Source organism: Aristolochia californica, unplaced genomic scaffold, assembly GCF_029961685.1.
Source record: "Aristolochia californica isolate CCGP_79_NKW_82.1479 unplaced genomic scaffold, dmAriCali1.0.hap1 SCAF_9, whole genome shotgun sequence".
NCBI classification, from domain to species: Eukaryota; Viridiplantae; Streptophyta; class Magnoliopsida; order Piperales; family Aristolochiaceae; genus Aristolochia; species Aristolochia californica.
Genome location: NW_027182290.1, coordinates 37233375 through 37253772, shown reverse-complemented (window position 1 = coordinate 37253772; position 20398 = coordinate 37233375). Strand labels below are relative to the sequence as shown.

Sequence of the window (20398 nt, the reverse complement as noted above, 5' to 3'; positions counted from 1 at the left end):
GGTCTTAATTTAATGTTGGGAAAATTTAATCTTTCAATTCAACTCCTTTGAACCGATCTTGCAGGTTTTTGTCGCCGAGGCTAAGTGCATCAGCGTCCACGTCTGCATCGGGATTCCCCAGCTTTATTTTTCCTCGGGAATTACGTTTTTCCTTTTTCTTTTATCCATTTTTTAATTAATTTCCCGTTTCCTCTCCCACATTTTCTCCCTATTTTCTCCTTTATTAAATTCGCTAACCACGTTTAAGCACAACGGTTACAGCTCGGCTAGATCCTTCGACGGTCCAGATCTAACCACGTGCCCCAAAGAAAACAACTTGACTGTTTCCCCGCTTCTTTCACTTTTACCACAGGCAACTGCCACGTAGAAACGGACACCACTTCAAGCTCCCGCCTCATCAGACAGACTAGTCCGAGTCAGCAGGGGGAGGGGGTCAGCCGAAGGGTACGGCCAGTTCTCCACATGGACTGGAGCTAAAAGGTCATCTTGTGGGTCCACCTTTCATTTACTCCAGTTTTGGTATGTCAATTTCGGTCAGTTATCCACGTCGGATTTCTTCTTTTTCCTCGGCCGAGAAGGCTGCCATGAGTAAAGATGAGACGCGAGTGAGAACTAAAAACTTGGCAGATTCTTTTTTATGACTTTTTAAATAATTCTTTAATAATAACTTGACCCGCTTTTTTAATATAATAAAGTGGGGGCCCTGGATAGCACGTGATAGAGCTGGAGGCGGTGTCAGCCGGCATGTGAGAGTGCACCGCTCGTGTCAAAAGCCAAAACTAGCGGTTATCAATGACACTTGGCGGATCTGGATTTGTGGTATCCTTCTACTCCGACGCTTCCTCCCCCCACCTGCTCTCCGACGTAGGTGGGCAGCTTGGAGCACGTGCGCCTCGCGTGAAGCGTCGAGTGGGGAGTGGGCCCGGTTGACCGGAGGAATCGAGTATTGAGGTAATTACGCTTTCGCGGTTTAGTTGCTGACGTGTACGCAAACATGCAAGCACGTACTTGACTGGGCCAGTTTCATCTTTCAAGATTCTTCTTGGGGCTTGGGCCGTGGGCCTTTTCAAGAAGGTTTCATCTTTCAATTCTGATTCAAACCAAAGAGAAGAAATCAATGGCAGTCATCTACGTGCTCAATCGACAGAAAACTTCTACAGAGCATTAGAGAACCCTAAAGTGAGGTAGTAGTTGATGGTAGTATAATTTGAATGGGACCCGTCTTGGGTATTGTCAGATTTCGCTTCAGTCGGCGCTCATGTCCGGGGTAGAAAAATTCAAGTCCGTCGGCGCCTGCTGAGCAGAAGATATAGAGCATATCAGATGGTTGTTCGGCAAATGAATGGTCTCGACAAGGTGGGGAAGACAGGCGAGCGCACATGGGACTGTCTTATATCATGTCAATTGCCCAGCCCTACGTCTAGAGGAGAAGATGGTTTCGGCACAAACCGTCGGCTGTTTCGGCTACGGACTCCTGTTCATGGCACTGCATTTAAGAAAGTCGGATCTTCTTTTTATTTTAGTAAAGATTTGATGGAGGGCTCTCTCGTGCTCGGTTTGCATGGCGAAGAAAGCAAGGTTGGCTAGCGTCTTTCAAATGAAGTGAAGCCTTCCAGCATGTAAGATCTGAGGGTATAAATCTCCCCCTCCCTAAACAAGTTAACCAATTTTTTTTGAAGACTTATTCAATTGTAAACTTAGAACAAAACTTAGCTTGGTCCAAATTAATACAAGCCCAATTGAGTTAATTGCTAACAAAGACCACTCTCTTTTTTTCCTATTTGTTATTCACACAAATTCCTTGACATCTTTATATGGTCATTAAGCTTAATTCAATTAAGTATTAAAAGTTACTTGTGATTAATCTAATTTATTTTAAATTCTAACATACAAAATTAAGTACATAAATTTACAACTATGCTAAATATTTAAACTTTTTTTTATATTTGGGCATATGTGTATACGTGTATGTATGTGTAGCGGTTAATATATTATTCTATTTCCTAATTACACATGAACAAATACTACAGTCCTATTGTTGCCATGTGGCCATGTTGCTTAAATAAAATTTATATTGTATATACATTTCGAGTTAGTGTTTTTTAATGTTAAACCGATTAGAGATTGCCAAATCTCATATTAGTATTCTATTCATGTTCAGTTGTTTAATTACTTTAAAACTTATATTTAAGAGTAAGACTTTGGATGTACTTGGGACATGGGTAATTTAATAGTAATATGATTATTTATTTTTTCTATTATAAATAAAAGTTAAGAGATGCATTTCTCTCTCCTAATCTAGTTTTAGTAGATCTTTTAACTATTTCTAGTTTAGTTTTTTTCTTTTTTCCCTAAATTACTTTTGTTTCTCCAAATGGTGAGAGTCCAGCTTTCTCTTCTCTCCACTACTTTTCTTCCATATCCTCCAAGATGATTCTCTCTCGCATTTCCTCCATCCTCATGCCTCTCGTTTTGTTAACATCACCTAACTGTAGTTGTCCATGCTTGTTCTTTCATTAAACGACAATCGGTCTATTCGATGATCTTCCTTCTCGAGGCTGCGGTATAAACACAAGTTGAATGTACGAACCCACTACATGACATTTCCGCATGCATATCCATGGACGTATCATTGGAACTGAGAGAGTTTGGATCCTTATTCCAAGGAGGGAAGCTACTTTCACTGTTTCGAGATTCACTTTTGCCAATGCAGGTTGTTTTTATTCTAATATCCACCCAATGCTCAAGGGAGATGCTGCGGAAGCGAGATTGCTCCAGCTTCTCCGGCAGTTCTCGAACTTGACCTCTTCCCATTTCCGAGAATCATCCAAATGATGGACTTTGCAGATATTGCCTCCAAGCTTCACATTCCGCTTCCACCGCCTTTCCTTTTCATTATCGGCCAACGACGTCGCGATTCTGAAAGGAGTGAATTACGCTTCTGGTGGTGCAGGGATTCTCAACGAGATGGGACTATATTTTATCCAAAAGCTGTCGTTTGATGATCAAATTAGCTGCTTTTAGAACTCGAAGACTCTCTGCTGCCGGTGGGGAATACATAGTTGTTGAGTTCAACCCAAAAGTAGGATTGCTTGTTGGGATACGACTCTATTTTTGGATGATCTAGGAAACTTCAAGGAGGTGGAGCTGGAGTAATCCACAATCCAATTAGGAGGAGAAATCCATCCCCAGAGATTCAATGCCATGTCAGAATGATCGGTTGCTCTGCAATGATTCGTTTAGCGCCGTTGTCATGGCCTGCGTGCCTCTTCTCTTCAACTTCAGCAGCAAGTCCTCACACAGAGTCATTGTTCGCAACCGATACTATCATTTCGTCTTCAATCTCATGGAGCGAGAGTCGCCACACCCACATAGCCAACATAGCCTTTCCCAGCTCTTATATTTTCCAAATTGAGCCGTCCTAGATTGTCCATTTTAATAGATAACCTATATTTCAACACTTACACATTTGAAATGTGTTTAGAGTAGTAGATTATATCCTAGAACAAATCTATGTTGGAACCTGAGGACCAACTATCTAGTATACAACATAGCATCCAAGAGGGCACTAGTCTGTTGTGGTAAGAGCAGAATGCAGAACTTCCTCGAGGTACTTCTCAGCAGCTGCATAGTGTCTCCTTTTGTCCTCAATTGCTAAAGCTGCAAGAGCTTTGTCCTGCATAAACGTAAATATGCTCAAATTGCCTCTATTTAATCCATAATAGACATTATTAGAAGAGACAAGAAATAATACCGGAGGCAAGTCTTGATAACTTCTCAGAGTATCCAAGATGGGTTTCGTTTTCCTCTCCAGTTCTTTCCTATGCTCTGACATTTCTATCAGCACCCCATGATTTATCTCTGGAGTGTAGCCTACACGATTTAGTTTTGCCTGTTGCCAACATGCTTGATGAGTTTTCTCAAAAAAGAACACTACTTTTTCGACAGAGAATCGGAACAAGCCAAGCTCAACAGACTTTAACAAAAAAAAAAAAAAAAAAAATCAACCTGTTGATTCTAGTAAGAAAGAATTATTTTACCTTATAAAGTGACTCCTGTTCCATATATTGTTGTTCTTTTGACCCCATGAGAGCTAAGTTTTTCTTCCAGTGGCGCATTTGCTCATCACAAGTGCCTACTTCATCATCCAACTGCGCAAGGGTTCTGAAAATGAAAACCAAAAAAATAAAGTCAAATAAAAAATAAAGTAAGAATGTATCGCTGACCATAGAAAACTAGACTAGTTATGTTTAACATATCCACACTCATCGTGAGTTATACAGATTAAGGAGATTTTTCCAGTGAATCAGCCAAAACGCCATGTACCTTTTTTTTTAAAAAAAGGTGTGAATATATTACTGAGAGAGAAAAAAAATACAAACCATACTAAACAGGACCTTCCTCCACAACAAGCTGTTGGAGAAAAACACTTGTTTTAGCCCGACTATTCGCCAAGTGATTTGCGGATCTAAGAATATAATTCCACTTACATCGTATTTGGCAAATTAAATACATATATCATCAAAAAGATCCCAATGCCGCTATGGGGGTTTGCATGTCTTCTTACACCAACTGATAACAACTTGAGAATCGCCTTCGACAAATAAAGGTCCTTCCATTCTCTGATGAAACAGCTTCAGGCCATTGAACAACCCAGATAACTCGGTTGTTGTTGAGTCTGATATGCCGAGTGACCCGCAAAAAGAGAGGAGCAATTTTCCTTTGTCGTCATGGATGACCCCCCCATATCCAGCTAACCCCAGACAACCTAACGCACTTCCATCAAAGTTTAGTTTAAAAAATCCAGCCGGATGAACTACCTGGTCATAACACCATGTACCTGCTCTACGCCAATGGGCTTAAACCATTGACATTGGAAAATGTATCGAAATTTTGCTTCCGACCAAATCAAGAAAAGCATTGACACCCCATCCCCCACCCCGCCCCCACCAAAAAAACAAAAGTGACAAAGGCCATATCTGGATTAACCATAAGAGAAGGATTTCCTGAAATTTTGATTGACTTAGCAGGATCTCTTTCCTAAATTGATTAAACCTCAAGAGAAGAATCCATTAGGTGTTTAGCAAATATGCCAAAATCTTTAAACACAAATTTAATGCAAAAAATTAGGCTTTTAAAGATTATCTTACATTAGGCTGGCTGAATCCAATACCTATACCTTAAGTTGGATCTCACATGCATATAGCACTACCAAACCAGCATTCATAGCCTACTCCAGGATGGGTTTAGACCAGGTAGTTGTTTTCACCTCTAGTTGGGCAGTAAACTGGCCGGATGCAGACTGGATATAGCAAGATTTGGATTTGTACGATTACAGGTATCCGAAATCCGAAAAATAAACACGTTGCGTAAAAAAATCTTAAACAAGAATAAATACAACGCAAAAAAAGAAGAGAAAATCTACACTTTTATACTTATTAAACTTTTAAATTTGTAACTGTAATCAAGAGTAATATTCTCAAATATTACAATATTATCACACATTTCTTTTTTGTCCATTTGCGTAAAAAAATATTAAACATAAGTTATTTATAATATTGTCAATTTTGAAGAGATTCTGGATTCGGATACTTATTGGATTCAAATCTCTTGGTTACAGATATCATATATTGGATATCTGATCAAGTTCCATTAGATACAGATTCTGTTACATCCCAACTTGCATACAAAGGTTCATGTGGCTAGGGTAGAGTGCCAAATACCTTATGGAAGTATTGCATGTAGAATATAATGGAATTTTTACATGAAACTATGGCTGGAGGAGTTAGGGAGCGCAAGGACAGAATTAGGTTTTTGGAGTTTCACAGTTACAGGACGGATTGAGAGGTAAGTTAGGGAAAGAGAGACTATAGTTTGATGATTTAGGGAGTTGGAAATCTAATGGTATAGGTGGTTTGACGGTTTGACAGGCGAAGGTTGAAAATTGAACATTTGGGGACCAGGACACAAGACTGGGGATGCTCTTAGGACATGGGAGAGAATTATAGAAAGGTTAGTAATTCTCTAGAGAAGAAAGGAAGTGTTTTGAATAGGAAAATAGACTCCTAAAGTGCCACCAATTAGGGGACCAAATTTAGTAAGTCTTGACTCAAGTAGACAAGGAGAGACTTGGGGAGGAAGAAAATGACTCTTTCGGGAAAGGGGATTCTTGTCTATGATAGTGAGGAATGTGAGAGGCTCTAGACAAGATTGGGAAGGAGAGTTGTAATCTCATTAGGAAAGTACTAGAGAAAGAAGGTTGTCAATCTCCTCGCTAAGTAACTTACCTAATTAACACTAAACTCGTGACTTGGACTTAAGGAAGGACTAGAACTCATATGGTGGGACTCGTGAGTGATCTCTAGGTTTAGAGAAGACCCGTAGGGACAGATTAGAATAGGTGGGAATTGAGATAGAATGATGGTGACAGTTATGTACTTTGTGCGACTCACCAAAGAAAAACTTGACTCTTATGACTCATGTGACGTAATGCATGAAGACTAAGTTTGACAAACACTAAGACACAAGGACTAAGGACTCGATTAACTAAGACACTTCACACTAACACTAACATGGGACTTGAGACACTGCTGCCTGCAGCTACAAGCACCTACAAGAGTTCAAGCTATAGTTATGGGGAAGGAATGCCTTGGCTGATATGGGAAACTAGGCTAAGAAGGGAACAGAATGAATGCAGTGGGTAAATTGAAGACTCGTATCTTTGCCAAGGGCAATCCTACTCAGAGGAGCGGATGAGCTAGTGAGACTCCTTACACCAAAAAATACACCCTATTGATCAAGAGTTGGCTGCCTATAGACCTTTATATTGTCGGTCAAGACGCTTTGGGTTTTCGTAGCTAGTGAAAAGAAAATTTGCATTTGATTAAATAGTTAAAGGATAGAAAAGCGTACATATTTATAGTGCTCGACTACTGAGCATCTCCCCTCTACATGCTATGTAGCACAAAGAGTTCCCATGCCTACTAACTTGCATCAAGTAAACTCTCACATGGGTTCACTGGATGGAGAACTCGAGTCTTACGACTATTATTCTCCTACTTCACTTGGAACACTGCTTTCATAAAAAGAGTCTCATTGAAATAAAACTACTCTACTTGACCTACTAAGCCCACAGGAATAAACCTGCCTCATTCTTCCAACTATCCTCCACAGCTAGCTCAAGGTCTCAGGGGTTAAGTTAGGGGATTTGTAATAGATTCGGATTAGATTGACATAATATCTGAATACATTTACAGCCCCAACCTCTAGACGGCTCCAACTACTCACTAGGTTGCTTTTTCCTTAAGTAGGTCCTTCCATGACTTGAATGCAAAAACGTGTCATCATTCACATACTCCACTCATGACAATTTCCACTCGAAAACAAGTAGCTTCATCTGGCCTCAATCCTTTTCCATTTGGAAGTGACTAGAGAACACTTCTTAAGATCTCCTTCTCAGGGATTTTTAAGATCTCTTGTAAATATTGAAGATGTGTAGCCAAGTCTAGGCAGTATACAAGAATGTCAACAAGGTATGCAACTATAAACTTGCCTATTAAAGGCCTTAGTGCCTCATTTATCACCCATGTGAAAGTACTAGGTGCGTTAGAAAGTCCAAAAGGTATTAACAACACTCGCCAAGCCTATTTCTAGTTTTAATAGCTGTCTCCCACTCATCACCACATTGGATTCTGATTTAGTAGTAACCACTCTTGAGATCTTGGAGAAGACAGTTGCACTGCTGAGTTGATCTAACTTATAATCTAACCTTGTGATTGGACATGGTGCTTGATAGTAACCTGATTAATAGCTCTTATGTCCATGGTACCAACAAGACTGAAACAGCACAAGGACAAGTTTTTCCCAAACAACACCTTTCAAAACTAGCTTTTCTCCTTGCCTATTCTAGTCCTCATGATCTTAAGGAAACGCTCAGTAAAGTGCATGAATAGGAAAGAGTGAATCCATGCTATTCAAGTCATCATGATCTTAATGAAACACTCAATAATGTACATAAATAGGAAAGGAAGATCCCAGCATCAGAGCAATATTGGGTAGCACATCCATCATAGCTGGAAGTGGAAATGGAAAATCATCAACAAATACACCCTTGAACTCTTCAAGTATAGACTCAACATGTTCTCTCCCTCCTTTTCTGGTGTTTCTTTGCACATATAATGAATCTCCGTTAAAGAGAAAAGGACTTGAGTATCCACTTAAGCTTGTTATCTGTTACGGCAATCCACAAATACAAGAGCAAAAAGTAGTGTCTCTTCATCACATTTACTTCTCAAAATTTGCCCAAGAAAATCAAATGGTTAGACTTTCATATGCCTTTGCCTCCTTGGTAGGCAAAAGAGTCTCTATCCCTGCTGGTAAGGAAGTCATTAGTGTTACTCTTAATATTATGTATGACCTCTCTGTTGTATAGTCATGATCCTCAAAGTAAAAGGTAGCATGCATCAAATGGTAATACGTCGCACCATATAATGCCCTTATAATTGTCTCCAATGCCAAAAATAAAAAAGCACATTTAGAGACCGGTACCTTATTGAACATGTTCAACCATGCATGCTTGTAATTTTATTCTGTCTTCAAATTGAGCTTGGTAACAACATTCTCACTGCTCCTTGAATCAATTATAAATTTAGCAATTCAACCTCTAAGAGAACAAGTGGCAGTAAAGATGTTGTGATGTAACCAATTTTCTTCATCTTTCTCAACTCTAAGAAAAACTCTTCTTTCTCAAGGCTGTTGGCCTTGAAGGTATATTTATCACTAGCTTCTTCTTCTTCCTAAAAAAAATATTTTTTCTTCTGAAATGAAAAATAAAATAAAATTTTGTTTAAATCCTCAACAGTATATAGAACTATCCTCTCATCATTTCCATCTTCATGGACTAGGCACTGCTATTTAGGTTTTAGACATTGGATTTTATGATGACCCATCTTTCCACACTTTAAACATGTAGTGGTTTATTGCGCTAATCTAGAGGCTGAAATTTGAGGAGGCTAGGGCAGATTTTGATGATGAGAATAAAAAGTGGGGTTGTATTTAGTGGCAGATTATGAGTTGCGAGAGAATTAAATAGCTGGGAGTAATGGAAATTCCGTAACTCTAAAAGAGGGGGTATCTTCATCTTCTTTAGCATGTTGAAGCCCAGTGAATGTTTCTGACACAAAAACACAAGCAAACTTAACTCCTATTTTTTGGTTTGAACATATTACGACAGATTCTACTTGGACAACCTGAACCTAAGGAGACTCGAGCTCGAGACCAACTAGAAATTCCCCCATGACACCACTAAGCCACAACCCAAATTCTCAAATGATGTACTTCCTATGGAAAGAGGATATTAGGCGACTTGCATAACAAAAACTAGTTGTCTTGTGTTAGAACTTAGGATTCCATGAAGTATTATCAAAGTAGAAGAGGATTAAGGGTTGAGAAGAGGAAGAAGAGTTGTGGGGAGAAGGATTAGGAGAAGAATAAGAGTGACGAATTTGGAGTAGGAAAAAAGAGGAGGAAGAATAGGGTTATGGACTTAGTCCAAACCCTCCCCCTTAAGCTTTATTTATAGATGCTCAAAGTACAAATATTACAAGTATACCCTTTACCCTAGTAAGAGTGAAGAAGAAGCAAATCAAAAGCTAATTACATCAATGATTTTTTTGTGGCTTCAAAACAGGCCCTAAGGGTTGATTCAAATTATCCCTAAACTCAAATTCCAGGTTTTAAAATTCCTGCACAGCAGCATTGATTCAAATCAATTTTCTAACCATTTGAATAGACCACTCAATATGTCATTATTCACACTTTGACACCCATTAGACTAATCCATACTTTTCTTGCATTTTAATAAACTTTTATCCCTAGATGTTCTACAAATTCTCTCAAACATGGAGTTAGAACTATGCTTTTTTGGGAAGAAAAATCATGCTTAAGACTCGAGTACATGTAAATTTGGAGTTTGATGTCTTCTTGTTTGACTTTTCCTTAGTAACACCATTCTTCCTTTTCTTTGTTAGCTTTACCCTTGATCTGAACTCTTAGCTTTGCTCTTGATTTGAAACTTGATTTTGATTATTTGATCATAACTATTATCAAATCATGAAATTGTTAGAAGGATGTATCTAAATACACTGATACAAAACACTACTAACACCACAGGCTACTGAAAATTTTCATTATCATCAGAACATGAGATTTCCAAAGGCATAGAAATTTTCAGCCAACATTTTCCGCTTCTTGATGATGGCAAAATCAATTAAGTAGTTTGACCTCCTTGAGAGGATCTATAACAAAATATAAAGTTATAGCTATAAATAGTATATAAACAGAACAAACTAAGTTATTTTGTATGTCATTCCGATTATGAATAGCTTATTTTGTATATCAATCTATCCGAGTATCTATACCTTATTCTATATATCATTTATTTACCTTTTTATCAAAAGGTAAAATGGATAATTGGGAAATAAACAGAATAATGGTGAACATCACTTTAAAATCTATAAAAATCATTATAGATAAAAACATTGCACAGTCATATACACAAGTGTCTGGACAATGACACTCTAATGTATACCAAAATCAATCTAAAATATGTTACATAATTCTTTTAAAAAGTCACTTAGATTATGTAATATCTCAATACATAGACTCAAATACAAAATTATTGAATTACCCTTGCATATAACTAGGTAATCGGGTGATCATGGAATAAACCTTACTCATTCCAACCTATTTAATAAATGGTAAACTGATATAGAATTTTAGTTCTGTTTTTGTTTCATTAATAAACAGAAAACAAAAAATTGGGAAGCTGGTAAAGTTGACAGCTAATAACCCTACATAAAGCCCATGTTCTGAATTTTAGAAATTATTTATCTTTGGAATCTTTTGCTAAAAAATTTCCAATTCCCAACAACCATCTGATGAAAATAAATAACCAAAAAAAAAAAAAAATCTAACTAGCATGCAAAGAAAAACATTGTCACAAACTATAACATTTAACTGTGCAAGCACCATGAATTTTGTGACTAACCTCTATTTCCCTGGGGCCTAGCAGCTAACCAGCAACCACCAAGGAACCAGTTGCTATTTACTCCCCCTGTCACATAGTTCTCCTCCTTTTGTCCTTTAGGGTTTAGATACTAACGACCTTCCTCTAGAAAGCTCTCTCTCCCTAAGTTGCTATTCTCCATTGCTCCGATACCCTTGCAATTTTCTAGTTACTAATTAATTTCCCCTACCACATAGTTCACCTTTTTTTTTGTCAAAAAAAAAAAAAAAAAAAGAGGTAGGCAAGGGATGAATAGGCATAGAGCTAAAGAAGTAAACACTAAGTTCAGAGCTAAAAGGGCATCTAATACCAAATATGTGGCAAGGTTTTCTCATATCAGTTGTCCTAACTTAACTTGTTGAGCTTGCTTGTAACCAATTATTAGATTGTTGAAAGGATGTGTTTAACAAACCTAATATCAAGCACTAATAGTACCACAAGCTACAATTCTGTTATCACCAAAACGTGACATGACATTCCCAAAGGTAATTGAAACCTTGGGCTAACAATAGTTCTTGACTTTCCCTAAATGAAAGTTGCTATTAGATAGTTGCTGGAAATCATCACCTTCCCTTCAAAATCGAATGAGCAGAAGCATTTGTGTCTACAAGCAGCAAGGTAGAACAAGGGAGGAAGAAAAGAAAATAATTAGCAAGCCAGCAAAGGTGGATTGATCAAAATGACTCTACTCGCCAGGGTAAGAAGATTACTTTTACAAGTCTGTAGATGCACCTCAAACGTTTCAATGTGGTTCCAAGGATAAGTCAATGGTTGTCAATTGGAGAGGGGAAGCCAAGATAAGAGGAAGGTAAGGAGCAACTCTACAACCAAGTATTGAAGTTGTACAAGAAAGATTCACTGTCGGCACATTGATGTTGGAGATTCATCCACCAATAATTGACTTGGATGCAGTTTCATCTTTCTTCCAACAGCCTATCTTGGGCTCCCACTATTCTCCTCTCAACCTGACAAGAACCTCTGGACTCTTGTTGTTGAAAGAATGTAAAGATGAAAAGGAGGTCATCCACTTGGCAAGGAAGGTTGCTGTCAAAAGTAGGAAGATTGACTCTCTTGAACTCTTCAATTGCAGGTCTATGCACTTATTTCATGTCATTCATCACTTGCCCTGACAGTGTCACCAATAAAATTGACTCTATCAAGCGGTGTTTCCTATGGTGGGGTACTATTGATGGGTTCAAGGACCATTTGGTTAGGTGGGTGGAAGTCTATAAGCTGAAGAAGCTTGGTGGTCTGGGAGTTAAAGCTTCTATGGAAACCATTATCACACTACAACTTAAGTGGTTGTAGAAATTCAACACTCAAAGAAGCACATGCTGGAGAAAAATTGTGGCGCATAAGTTAGACTTCATAGAGGATGATTGGTTGATTAATAGGGAGCTCAGAGGCAAACTCTCTCCTATGGGACGCTTTCTTTCCCTTGCTTCACAATTTCTCTAAGTTAAATTCTATGTTGGAAATGGCAGTTCTGTCAGACTTCGGGAGAACTGGTGGCTTAATGGAGGACCCACAAGGATCACTCACCCAAGGATTTTTAACTTAACCACTCAATTGAACATGTCTTGGTTGATTCCTTGATGCTTAACAACCACTCGATTGGCTGAGATCTTCAGATTCGGTATGGAATGAATGAGGAGGCTAATGAGTTTGGAGACCTCTCCTCAAAGCTTGAAAGCATGAAATTCTAAAAAGATCACCTTGGTGCTCTCATTTGGACTATGTCAGATAGTGGAGCCTCATGGTTGCTTCAGCTTGTTCTAGGCTTGCTAGCTGGGAGGATTGATGTTAAGTTGTGGAGCCTAATTAACGCCCTATGCTGAGTTGGTCGCGAATGCCCCCGCCTGGTCCACGATATATTAATTGTTATTTTGGAATTTCACTCTTGTAATGCGGTTGCCCTAATTTTCTCTTTATAATTGAGGGGCGCCACTATTAGGGTTTGATCATCTTATACGAAGGAGCATCTCAAGTTGCAGCCCGAGAGGTTAGAGAGAAACACCTGTAAGTGTGCGCTTTCTCTTGTAAAATATTTCATCTTCATAGTGGATTACTGCAGCGACGGAAGATAGGATATAGTCTCACCTTAAGGCGAACCTATATAAATCTTGTTGTGTTTTTTCGTACTTGTTTTTTCCCTTCCTCCGCTTTTATTATTATTGTTCTCGTTAGTTTGGAATTAGGGCGTCTAATTCCTAACAATCAAAGCCACCACCCTACTCCTCTAGAGCTTGGTGTCTCTCTACCTCCTCACCACCTCCCAACACAAAAAAAAAAAAGGACTTCAATTGGAATGCTGCCAAAAACAGCACCCACACATTTGACAACCTCTACAGAAGAGTTCCCACTATTCCCAACAACTCATGCATGCTATGTGATCTTGAGGAGAAATCTGTCCTCCTCCTTCACTGCTCCTACACGTGGGCCATCTAGACGCACTCCTTCAATAAGATTAATATGGATTTCTGCCACAATAGTAGCTGCGGAAGAATGATTTGATCTCACCAAAGATTGCAACCTTTCAAAGCTGGGGAAGATCCTTTTCTCAGCCTGCCTTGCTTTCTTACATTGGAGAATGTGGTTAGAACAAAACAGAAGACACTGCAATGGTTGCTGAAACTCTGAAGACTGTTTGCTGGAAATCATCAACTCCTCTATTTCGCATGGATAAGCACTAGAAAAAAATTCCAAACTATTGCTAGTGACATCATTAAAAGTAATCGGAGGCTTGTGGCTAGCCTTTCCCTTCCCCGGTATAAGAAGACAGCAGAATGGAGCCCCCCTCCACTTGGCTTTGATAAACTCAATGATGGTTGTGCCCACAGAAATCCCTGACCAGATGACATTGAGGAGTCATTCGTACCCATGATGGCTCAACCTAGCTCTATTGGTCTCTTGGACTCCACCATGGTTGGAACTCCTTAGTCTGCACCAGGGCCTTCTCATCTTCTCATGGCCAGCTATGGATCGAAGAGGACTCAAGTATTGTGATTGGCTGGTGTTCCAAACCCCCTTGGCATCATTGGCAGCCTTTCCATGAAATGATGCACATTGTTTCAGAAATGTCTTGTACTTAATTGCATGTACTGAGATAAGTAAACTTTGTTGTTGATTCTCCAGTGAAATAGGAAGTGACCTTCCAATCCTTCATTGTAAGAGGTCCCCCTCTCAAATTTTGTTTTCTGTCCTCGGGCTTGAAATTGATTTTCACTTCTTTAAAAAAAAATGTTGGATATTGATGAATTAGCCCAATTTACTTTTTTCTATGAAATAGTTTTATATATGGAAATGAAGGTTTACCATTAATTATTACATCAATGTACCCCCATAAAATTAAATAATATCATCTGCAAATTGGAGAAGGCAAGTATAGATGGGAGCATGTGGATTTGGATTAGCCACAAGCCAGCCATGTTATTAGGCCACATTAAAGAGAGCATTAAGAGCTTTCCTGACAGTGTTAGAAGGAAGGGGAGAAAGAGGACCACCTTATCTAATCCCACATATGTCACAAAAAGAATCACTGAAGGACCCATAGATAAGAAGGCAGAATGCAATAGAAAAGAGACAACTTTATATCTAACATCTCCATTTGACAATAAAACACATTACAGACATGACATTTCAAGGAAGAACCAACTAACTCTATCAAAAGCTTTTTCCATATAGAGTTTTAAGATGATGCTCAGTTTCTCATACAAATGAAAAGAATGAACAACTTCATGTGCCATGAAGGCTGACTACAGAATCTGCCTACAAAAAATTAAGGTAATTTGATCAAGGCTCATAGCAGAGGGGGAAATTTATAACCTATTTGCTAGGACTTCAGTAACAATTTTGTAACAATCAGAGAGCAAGTTAATGATGCAAAAGACATAAAGAGTTTTTGCTCGTTCTTTATAGGAATAACGGCAATAAAAGTGGCTCCCAGAAGCCCTAACATTGCTGCCCCAACTGGTGGAAAGTTTTCTTTGGTTGTATTCACACACATCACTGACAAAGCCTTAATCTTGATGCCCTAATTGATTATTGGTTGTATTCACACACATCACTGATTAAAACATATGATTTTCCGAGTTATTAACCATCCGATGGATGATTTCTAACACATTAGGTCATTTCTTTGACTTGGAGTGGGAGATTCCTTCCCATTTGATGTTCATTTGTAGTAGTATTTTTCTCTTTTATATGCTAATGCTTCTCTTTAGCCTTCTCCTTTTGTACTCTTCTTCTTTCTTTAATGAATTCCATCATTCTAAAATAAAGTAAGAAAAAAAAATTGTGTTGTCTTTCATCAATTTATTAGATTTGTCATCTGCTGCAGCAGCAGACTTTTGAGTTAAATTGTCAACTCGAAGATAAAAAGGAGTATCCTGACCAAGATAAACAATGCAAGATTCTCATACTACTTGACCAATAATAGAAATTTTCTGATTTTTAAATTTCTGATCTGGAATTGCAGCAGAGGAAAAATAATGCCTAACTGGGTTGCATAAACTCAGACATCATGAAAGCAAAAGAAATTTATGTTTCCAGTTAAAAGGGATTTCCTGAATAAAAAAATTGGCCTCCCATTCTCTTTGAAAATTTCGTATCAGCTTGCAAAACAATTTTCACTAAAACTATGAGAGATATAGAGGAAAAATCAACTAATGACGAATCAAAGTGATTAGAACAGCAGCAAACAGCACATCCAAGGAGTGGCCAAACTGATGAAATCACCAGCAAATAGCAACTCCTGCAAATAAGATAGTAAATGAGCAACCAAAACAAGCAAGATAGAAACACCCACCACTGAGAAGACCAACTTCAGCAAACTGAAAATTTTCTAATGACTAAATCAAAAGCAGACAAGCGGTAGTAATGAACTGATCGAAACATAATTTGAGACACATTACTGGATTTAATTGACTGAAACTGAAACAGAAGTGCTTCACTTCCTTTTCAAAAAAGTGTTTTACTTTAGATAAGGTGAAAATTTTATAGAACTGGTTGAATCACAAATCCAAACTGCAAGAATTAATATGAAAAAAATGCAATTGATTGATTACCAAGTTTCCAACACCATAATCCGCTAATTGGAAATACATTCCTAGATCCGCTAATCATCTAGCAGATATTCAGGCTAAATTAGGCGTTTCCCTCCAACATCTTGTGGAGGAAGGTCCTTTTTAGCCAGGTATTGTACTCTTTCCCTTCTCTTTATTGAAATATACACCTTTTTACTCCAAAAAAAAAAAAAACACCATAATCCTGTTATAATGAGAATAATAAAATAAAATTTGGAAGAAATGGAGATGTAAAGGATCATAGAATAAGTACATCACCAAAAAATTGTGTAATCACTCTCAGCTTTTTTCTTCACACTAGGTTAGAAATAAAGTACAAGATACACAAATACTAAAAGCACAACTAACTCTTACTTACATCAAAGTCCCTATTTTGCACAACAACTTGAAGTTTGACACTAAAACCTCTGAAGTCAATTGAAGATACTTCCTATCCTGAATTAAATAAGTAATAATCAGAGAGAAGAAATCCTAGGCAGCCTAAAAATGCTCAATGCACAGACTTGACCTTTTTGTTCTGACTGTCAGTTGCAAAAAAAAAAAAACAAGATTTTTTTTTCAAATGGAAATATGAACTTTTTTTGCTTAGACCACATTTTAACATCCAACAAAAAGTTCTGTTTCTACATTGTATGAAAGTTGTGATTTTAACTTTTTTCACTCAATTTTGTTACTAGAAGAACAATGCCTAAGTTTGTCAACAATGATGCTATCAAAGGAGATATCAACAAAAGCACGGTTGAGACAGTGGCAGCTTCAACCTACATAGGATTAAGAAGCCCATGGGCAACTAGGATACACCTAGGTTACAAGCACCTTTCTATACAAGTAAAGGACATAAAGAAAAACAATTTACCCCTCCAATGTAAACCCCGACACGTTTACATGTGGCACTCCACATAAACACTAAACTTTAATCAGCCCTCCATATGGAGGACAAAATAAGTCATATTGCCGTATGTCACATGGCCACCAGTTCTGTAGTTCACATGTAAAGTTGGGTCCAAGACCCATCCCAAAATGACTAGCCAACTTAGAAAGCCTATTTCGCAACTAATAAATTCAAGATCTTTGTACTCACTAATCCCTGTGTGACTATTCCTTAACACTCCCCCTCCAGTGTAGACCCTCTTTTGTGGCTCTACATGTGAATTGGGTAGAGGCCCACATATGAGTACCTACTCTAATACCATGTGAAGTTGGATCCAAGGCCCATCCCAAAATGATTAGCCAACTTAGAAAGCCTCTTTCTTAACTAATAAACTCAAGATCTTTATACTCACTAATCCATGTGGGGACTATTCTTTAACACTCCCCTTCACGTGTAGGCCCTCTTTTGTGGCTCTACATGTGGATAATTTGGGTGAAAGCCCATGTGAAAATTGGGTCCAAGGCCCTATCCCAAAATGACTAGGGCCTTGGACCCAATTTAACATTGTATCAGAGCAGGTACTCATATATGGGCCTACACCTAAACTAACTACTTATAGAGCCACAAAAGAGGGCCTACACCTAAACTACCTACTTGTAGAGCCACAAAAGAGGGCCTACACCGAAATTGCCTACTCCTAAATTATCTACTTGTAGAGCCACAAAAAGAGGGCCTACACGTGAGGGGGAGTGTTAAGGAATAATTCCACATGGCTTAGTGAGTACAAAGATCTTGAGTTTATTAGTTGGGAAAGAGGCTTCCTAAGGTGGCTAGTCATTTTGGGATGTGTCTTGGACCCAACTTTACAGCCCACAAATAAGTACCTGCTCTGATACCATGTGAAGCTAGGTCCAAGACACATCCCAAAATGACTAGCCACCTTAGGAAGCCTCTTTCCCAACTAATAAACTCAAGATCTTTGTACTCACTAAGCCATGTGGGACTATTCCTTAACATCACAGACATTAATATTAGCCACCAAATCATTTCTTTGTAGTTTCATGTATCGGTCATTTTAATATTTTCTAACATCGGCAACATAACATAACTACATTTTATTGATAAAAAACATAGGTAGTCTAGGTGGATTTCTTGTGCAATTTTAGGATCAAGGTGGATTTTCCTATGCGTTTTTGGGATAAATGGATAAGCGAGTGCACAAGATGCACCTGATTTAATTCTCTTAAAGAGGAAATCTCTTCCTAACTCAGTTTCATCGAGCGAAACCCTATAAACCAACCTATCATAGGTAATTTTCGTCAAGTTTCTAGACTGGTCCAACCTGGCATCCTTCCCACTTTTATGTTTGGAAAACTACATGTTTAATCCTGTAGTAGAAGCAAATTAATTAACACCCCCACATTAATATAGTTATAATAAAGTCCTAGAATAATAAGTGAACCTTGCAAGAGTCTGCCAGTATTATCCAAGAGTCATTTAAAGAAAACAAAATTATGAGTCGGACCTTTTCAAATATGTGAGCCTTGCAAGAGCCTTCCGAGTATACTCAAGCAGCGCTTTAGATTCCTTCTGCACCTTAGCCCTTTTTTCCTCGACGCCTGTCTTCCTCAAAGAAATATCTCCCATAGCTACAAGAAAACTACAATTTTATAAAAATAAAGAATATTAGAATGAAGTTAACAATATAAACTATATTAACTTCGAAAGAAAAAGCACCATATTGAATAAAATTTGACAGAATAATATACACTTACCTACTCATTTCAGTATCTCTTATGTTAAGCAAATTCGCAACATTAGCGAGAACTTGAGCAGACGAAGTGGCGCTGGGGGGTAGACTGTCCAGCGCCAATCCCACATTGTCCAATATCTCCCTAATTCTCACGGCTGCAGCAAAGATGCTTAGTTAATCACAGATACAGAGGCTCCAGAAGAGAGACTTTATCATGCAGAACCTTTACCCCACCTTGTGATCTGTACTCGGCGGCTTTCTGGCGTAGATCGGCAGCGACAATTCCTGCTGCTTGTGTCTTGGCCTGTGAAACAGTGGCAAGAGCGTGAAGATGTACCACACTTCTCGGCGTATACTCGAAATGCGGCACTTCTTTCCCGACGGCATCGAACTGCGAGCCGAGCCAGGACTTCACTTCTGCGATTCGAGCGTGATCGGAACCAGATTTGGACTCGGGCGTCAGTGGATCGGCTGAAGATGCTAAATCTGTCATGACGAAAACGGAATCACAAAAACCCGCAGAATCAAACCAGTGGCAGACGAGATTTGCCTAATTGTCGGCTGCTTAAAAATGTGGCTGTAATCGCGGGGGCCGAAGTTAAATACAGAAGCTGCGTTTGTTGAGCCGCAACACAACAACACCCAGTGTAGTTTGTGATATAAGAAAAAAATATATAATAGAATAAGCCAACAGTTTGTCATATTAAAAAATATATAAAAATCATGGGGAAGTATTGGCTAAGGGGTTAGTCAACTCGAAGGACAATATGATCTTCAACCACATAACGCCCTTCAATACTTGAAGTCGTTAGTGGAGCGTAGATGAAGCTTCATTTCGATGCAGGGGATGAAGGGGCCCTTCATCTCCACGGCTTAATTTCAATCATGTGGAAGAAGATCCTTTTTGATCTTCTTCGAATTGAAGGACGGGCGACGCTCTCGACCTCGCTCTCTCTCCTCGCACCCCCCCATCGTGCGTCGTCATTTTTCTTTTTTCTTCCTCTCTCCCGCATTCCCTTCCCTCTCTCGTCTCCCTGCGCCCCCGACATTGATCTCGTCCTTCGTCTCCCTGCGTCCCCGACGTTGATCTCAGCCACCATCTCAATTCCCTCTCGTCTCCGGCCTCAACTCTCGGTCTTCTCTCAGCCTCGCCCTCTCTGTCGCACCCCCTCTCTCGTCTCCATGACTCCCTCTCTTCTCTCGGACAAGCTCTCTCTCGCTTCTCTCTCTCTCTATTCCCTCCCGACCTCTCTTTCTTCTCTGTCTTCTCCCTCTTTTCTCCCTTTCGGCCTCCCACTCCCTTCTCTCTCTGGCTAGTCTCGATTAGGCATCGATTTCACCCTTCGGCTTCGGATTTCCCCCTTCGATTTCACCCTTCGGCTTTGGATTTCCCCAAATTTCAGAAGGTATGCCTAAACCCGAATTTTTTTCATTAAATTAGTGTTTTATTTGATTTAAATTTATTTTTAGTGAGTAATTGGGGGTTATTTGTGCATTATTTTGGGATTCAGGGTTACGATTTATAGTCTAAATTAGGGTTTAGGGATTAGTGCGTAATTAGGGTTTATGGTTAAGGGTATTTTAGGGATTAGGGTTTTTAAGGTTTAGGGGGTTTAGGGTTTTTA

At 38.9% G+C, this 20398-nt stretch overlaps 1 protein-coding gene across 1 annotated transcript; it reads right to left on the bottom strand.

Moving 5' to 3' along the window:
- Positions 1-2592: 2592 nt before the first annotated feature.
- Positions 2593-19388, bottom strand: LOC137941214 (AUGMIN subunit 1). The gene is made up of 6 exons (XM_068786530.1): positions 19008-19388; positions 18796-18928; positions 18546-18680; positions 4041-4164; positions 3755-3892; positions 2593-3676 (listed from the first exon to the last, which is right to left on the bottom strand). Exons 1-6 carry the CDS (start codon positions 19264-19266, stop codon positions 3569-3571), a joined length of 897 nt encoding a protein of 298 aa, XP_068642631.1. The 5' UTR covers positions 19267-19388; the 3' UTR covers positions 2593-3568.
- Positions 19389-20398: the final 1010 nt, after the last annotated feature.

Excerpts from the sequence above, each read along its gene's own strand:
- LOC137941214 (XM_068786530.1), bottom strand. The coding sequence starts at position 19,266 with ATGACAGATTTAGCATCTTCAGCCGATCCACTGACGCCCGAGTCCAAA. Across the intron at positions 18,681-18,795 it reads AGAGATACTGAAATGAGTAG|TTTTCTTGTAGCTATGGGAG; the intron begins GTAAGTGTATAT and ends ATAAAATTGTAG. Across the intron at positions 4,165-18,545 it reads AGGCTCACATATTTGAAAAG|AACCCTTGCGCAGTTGGATG; the intron begins GTCCGACTCATA and ends TTTCATTTTCAG.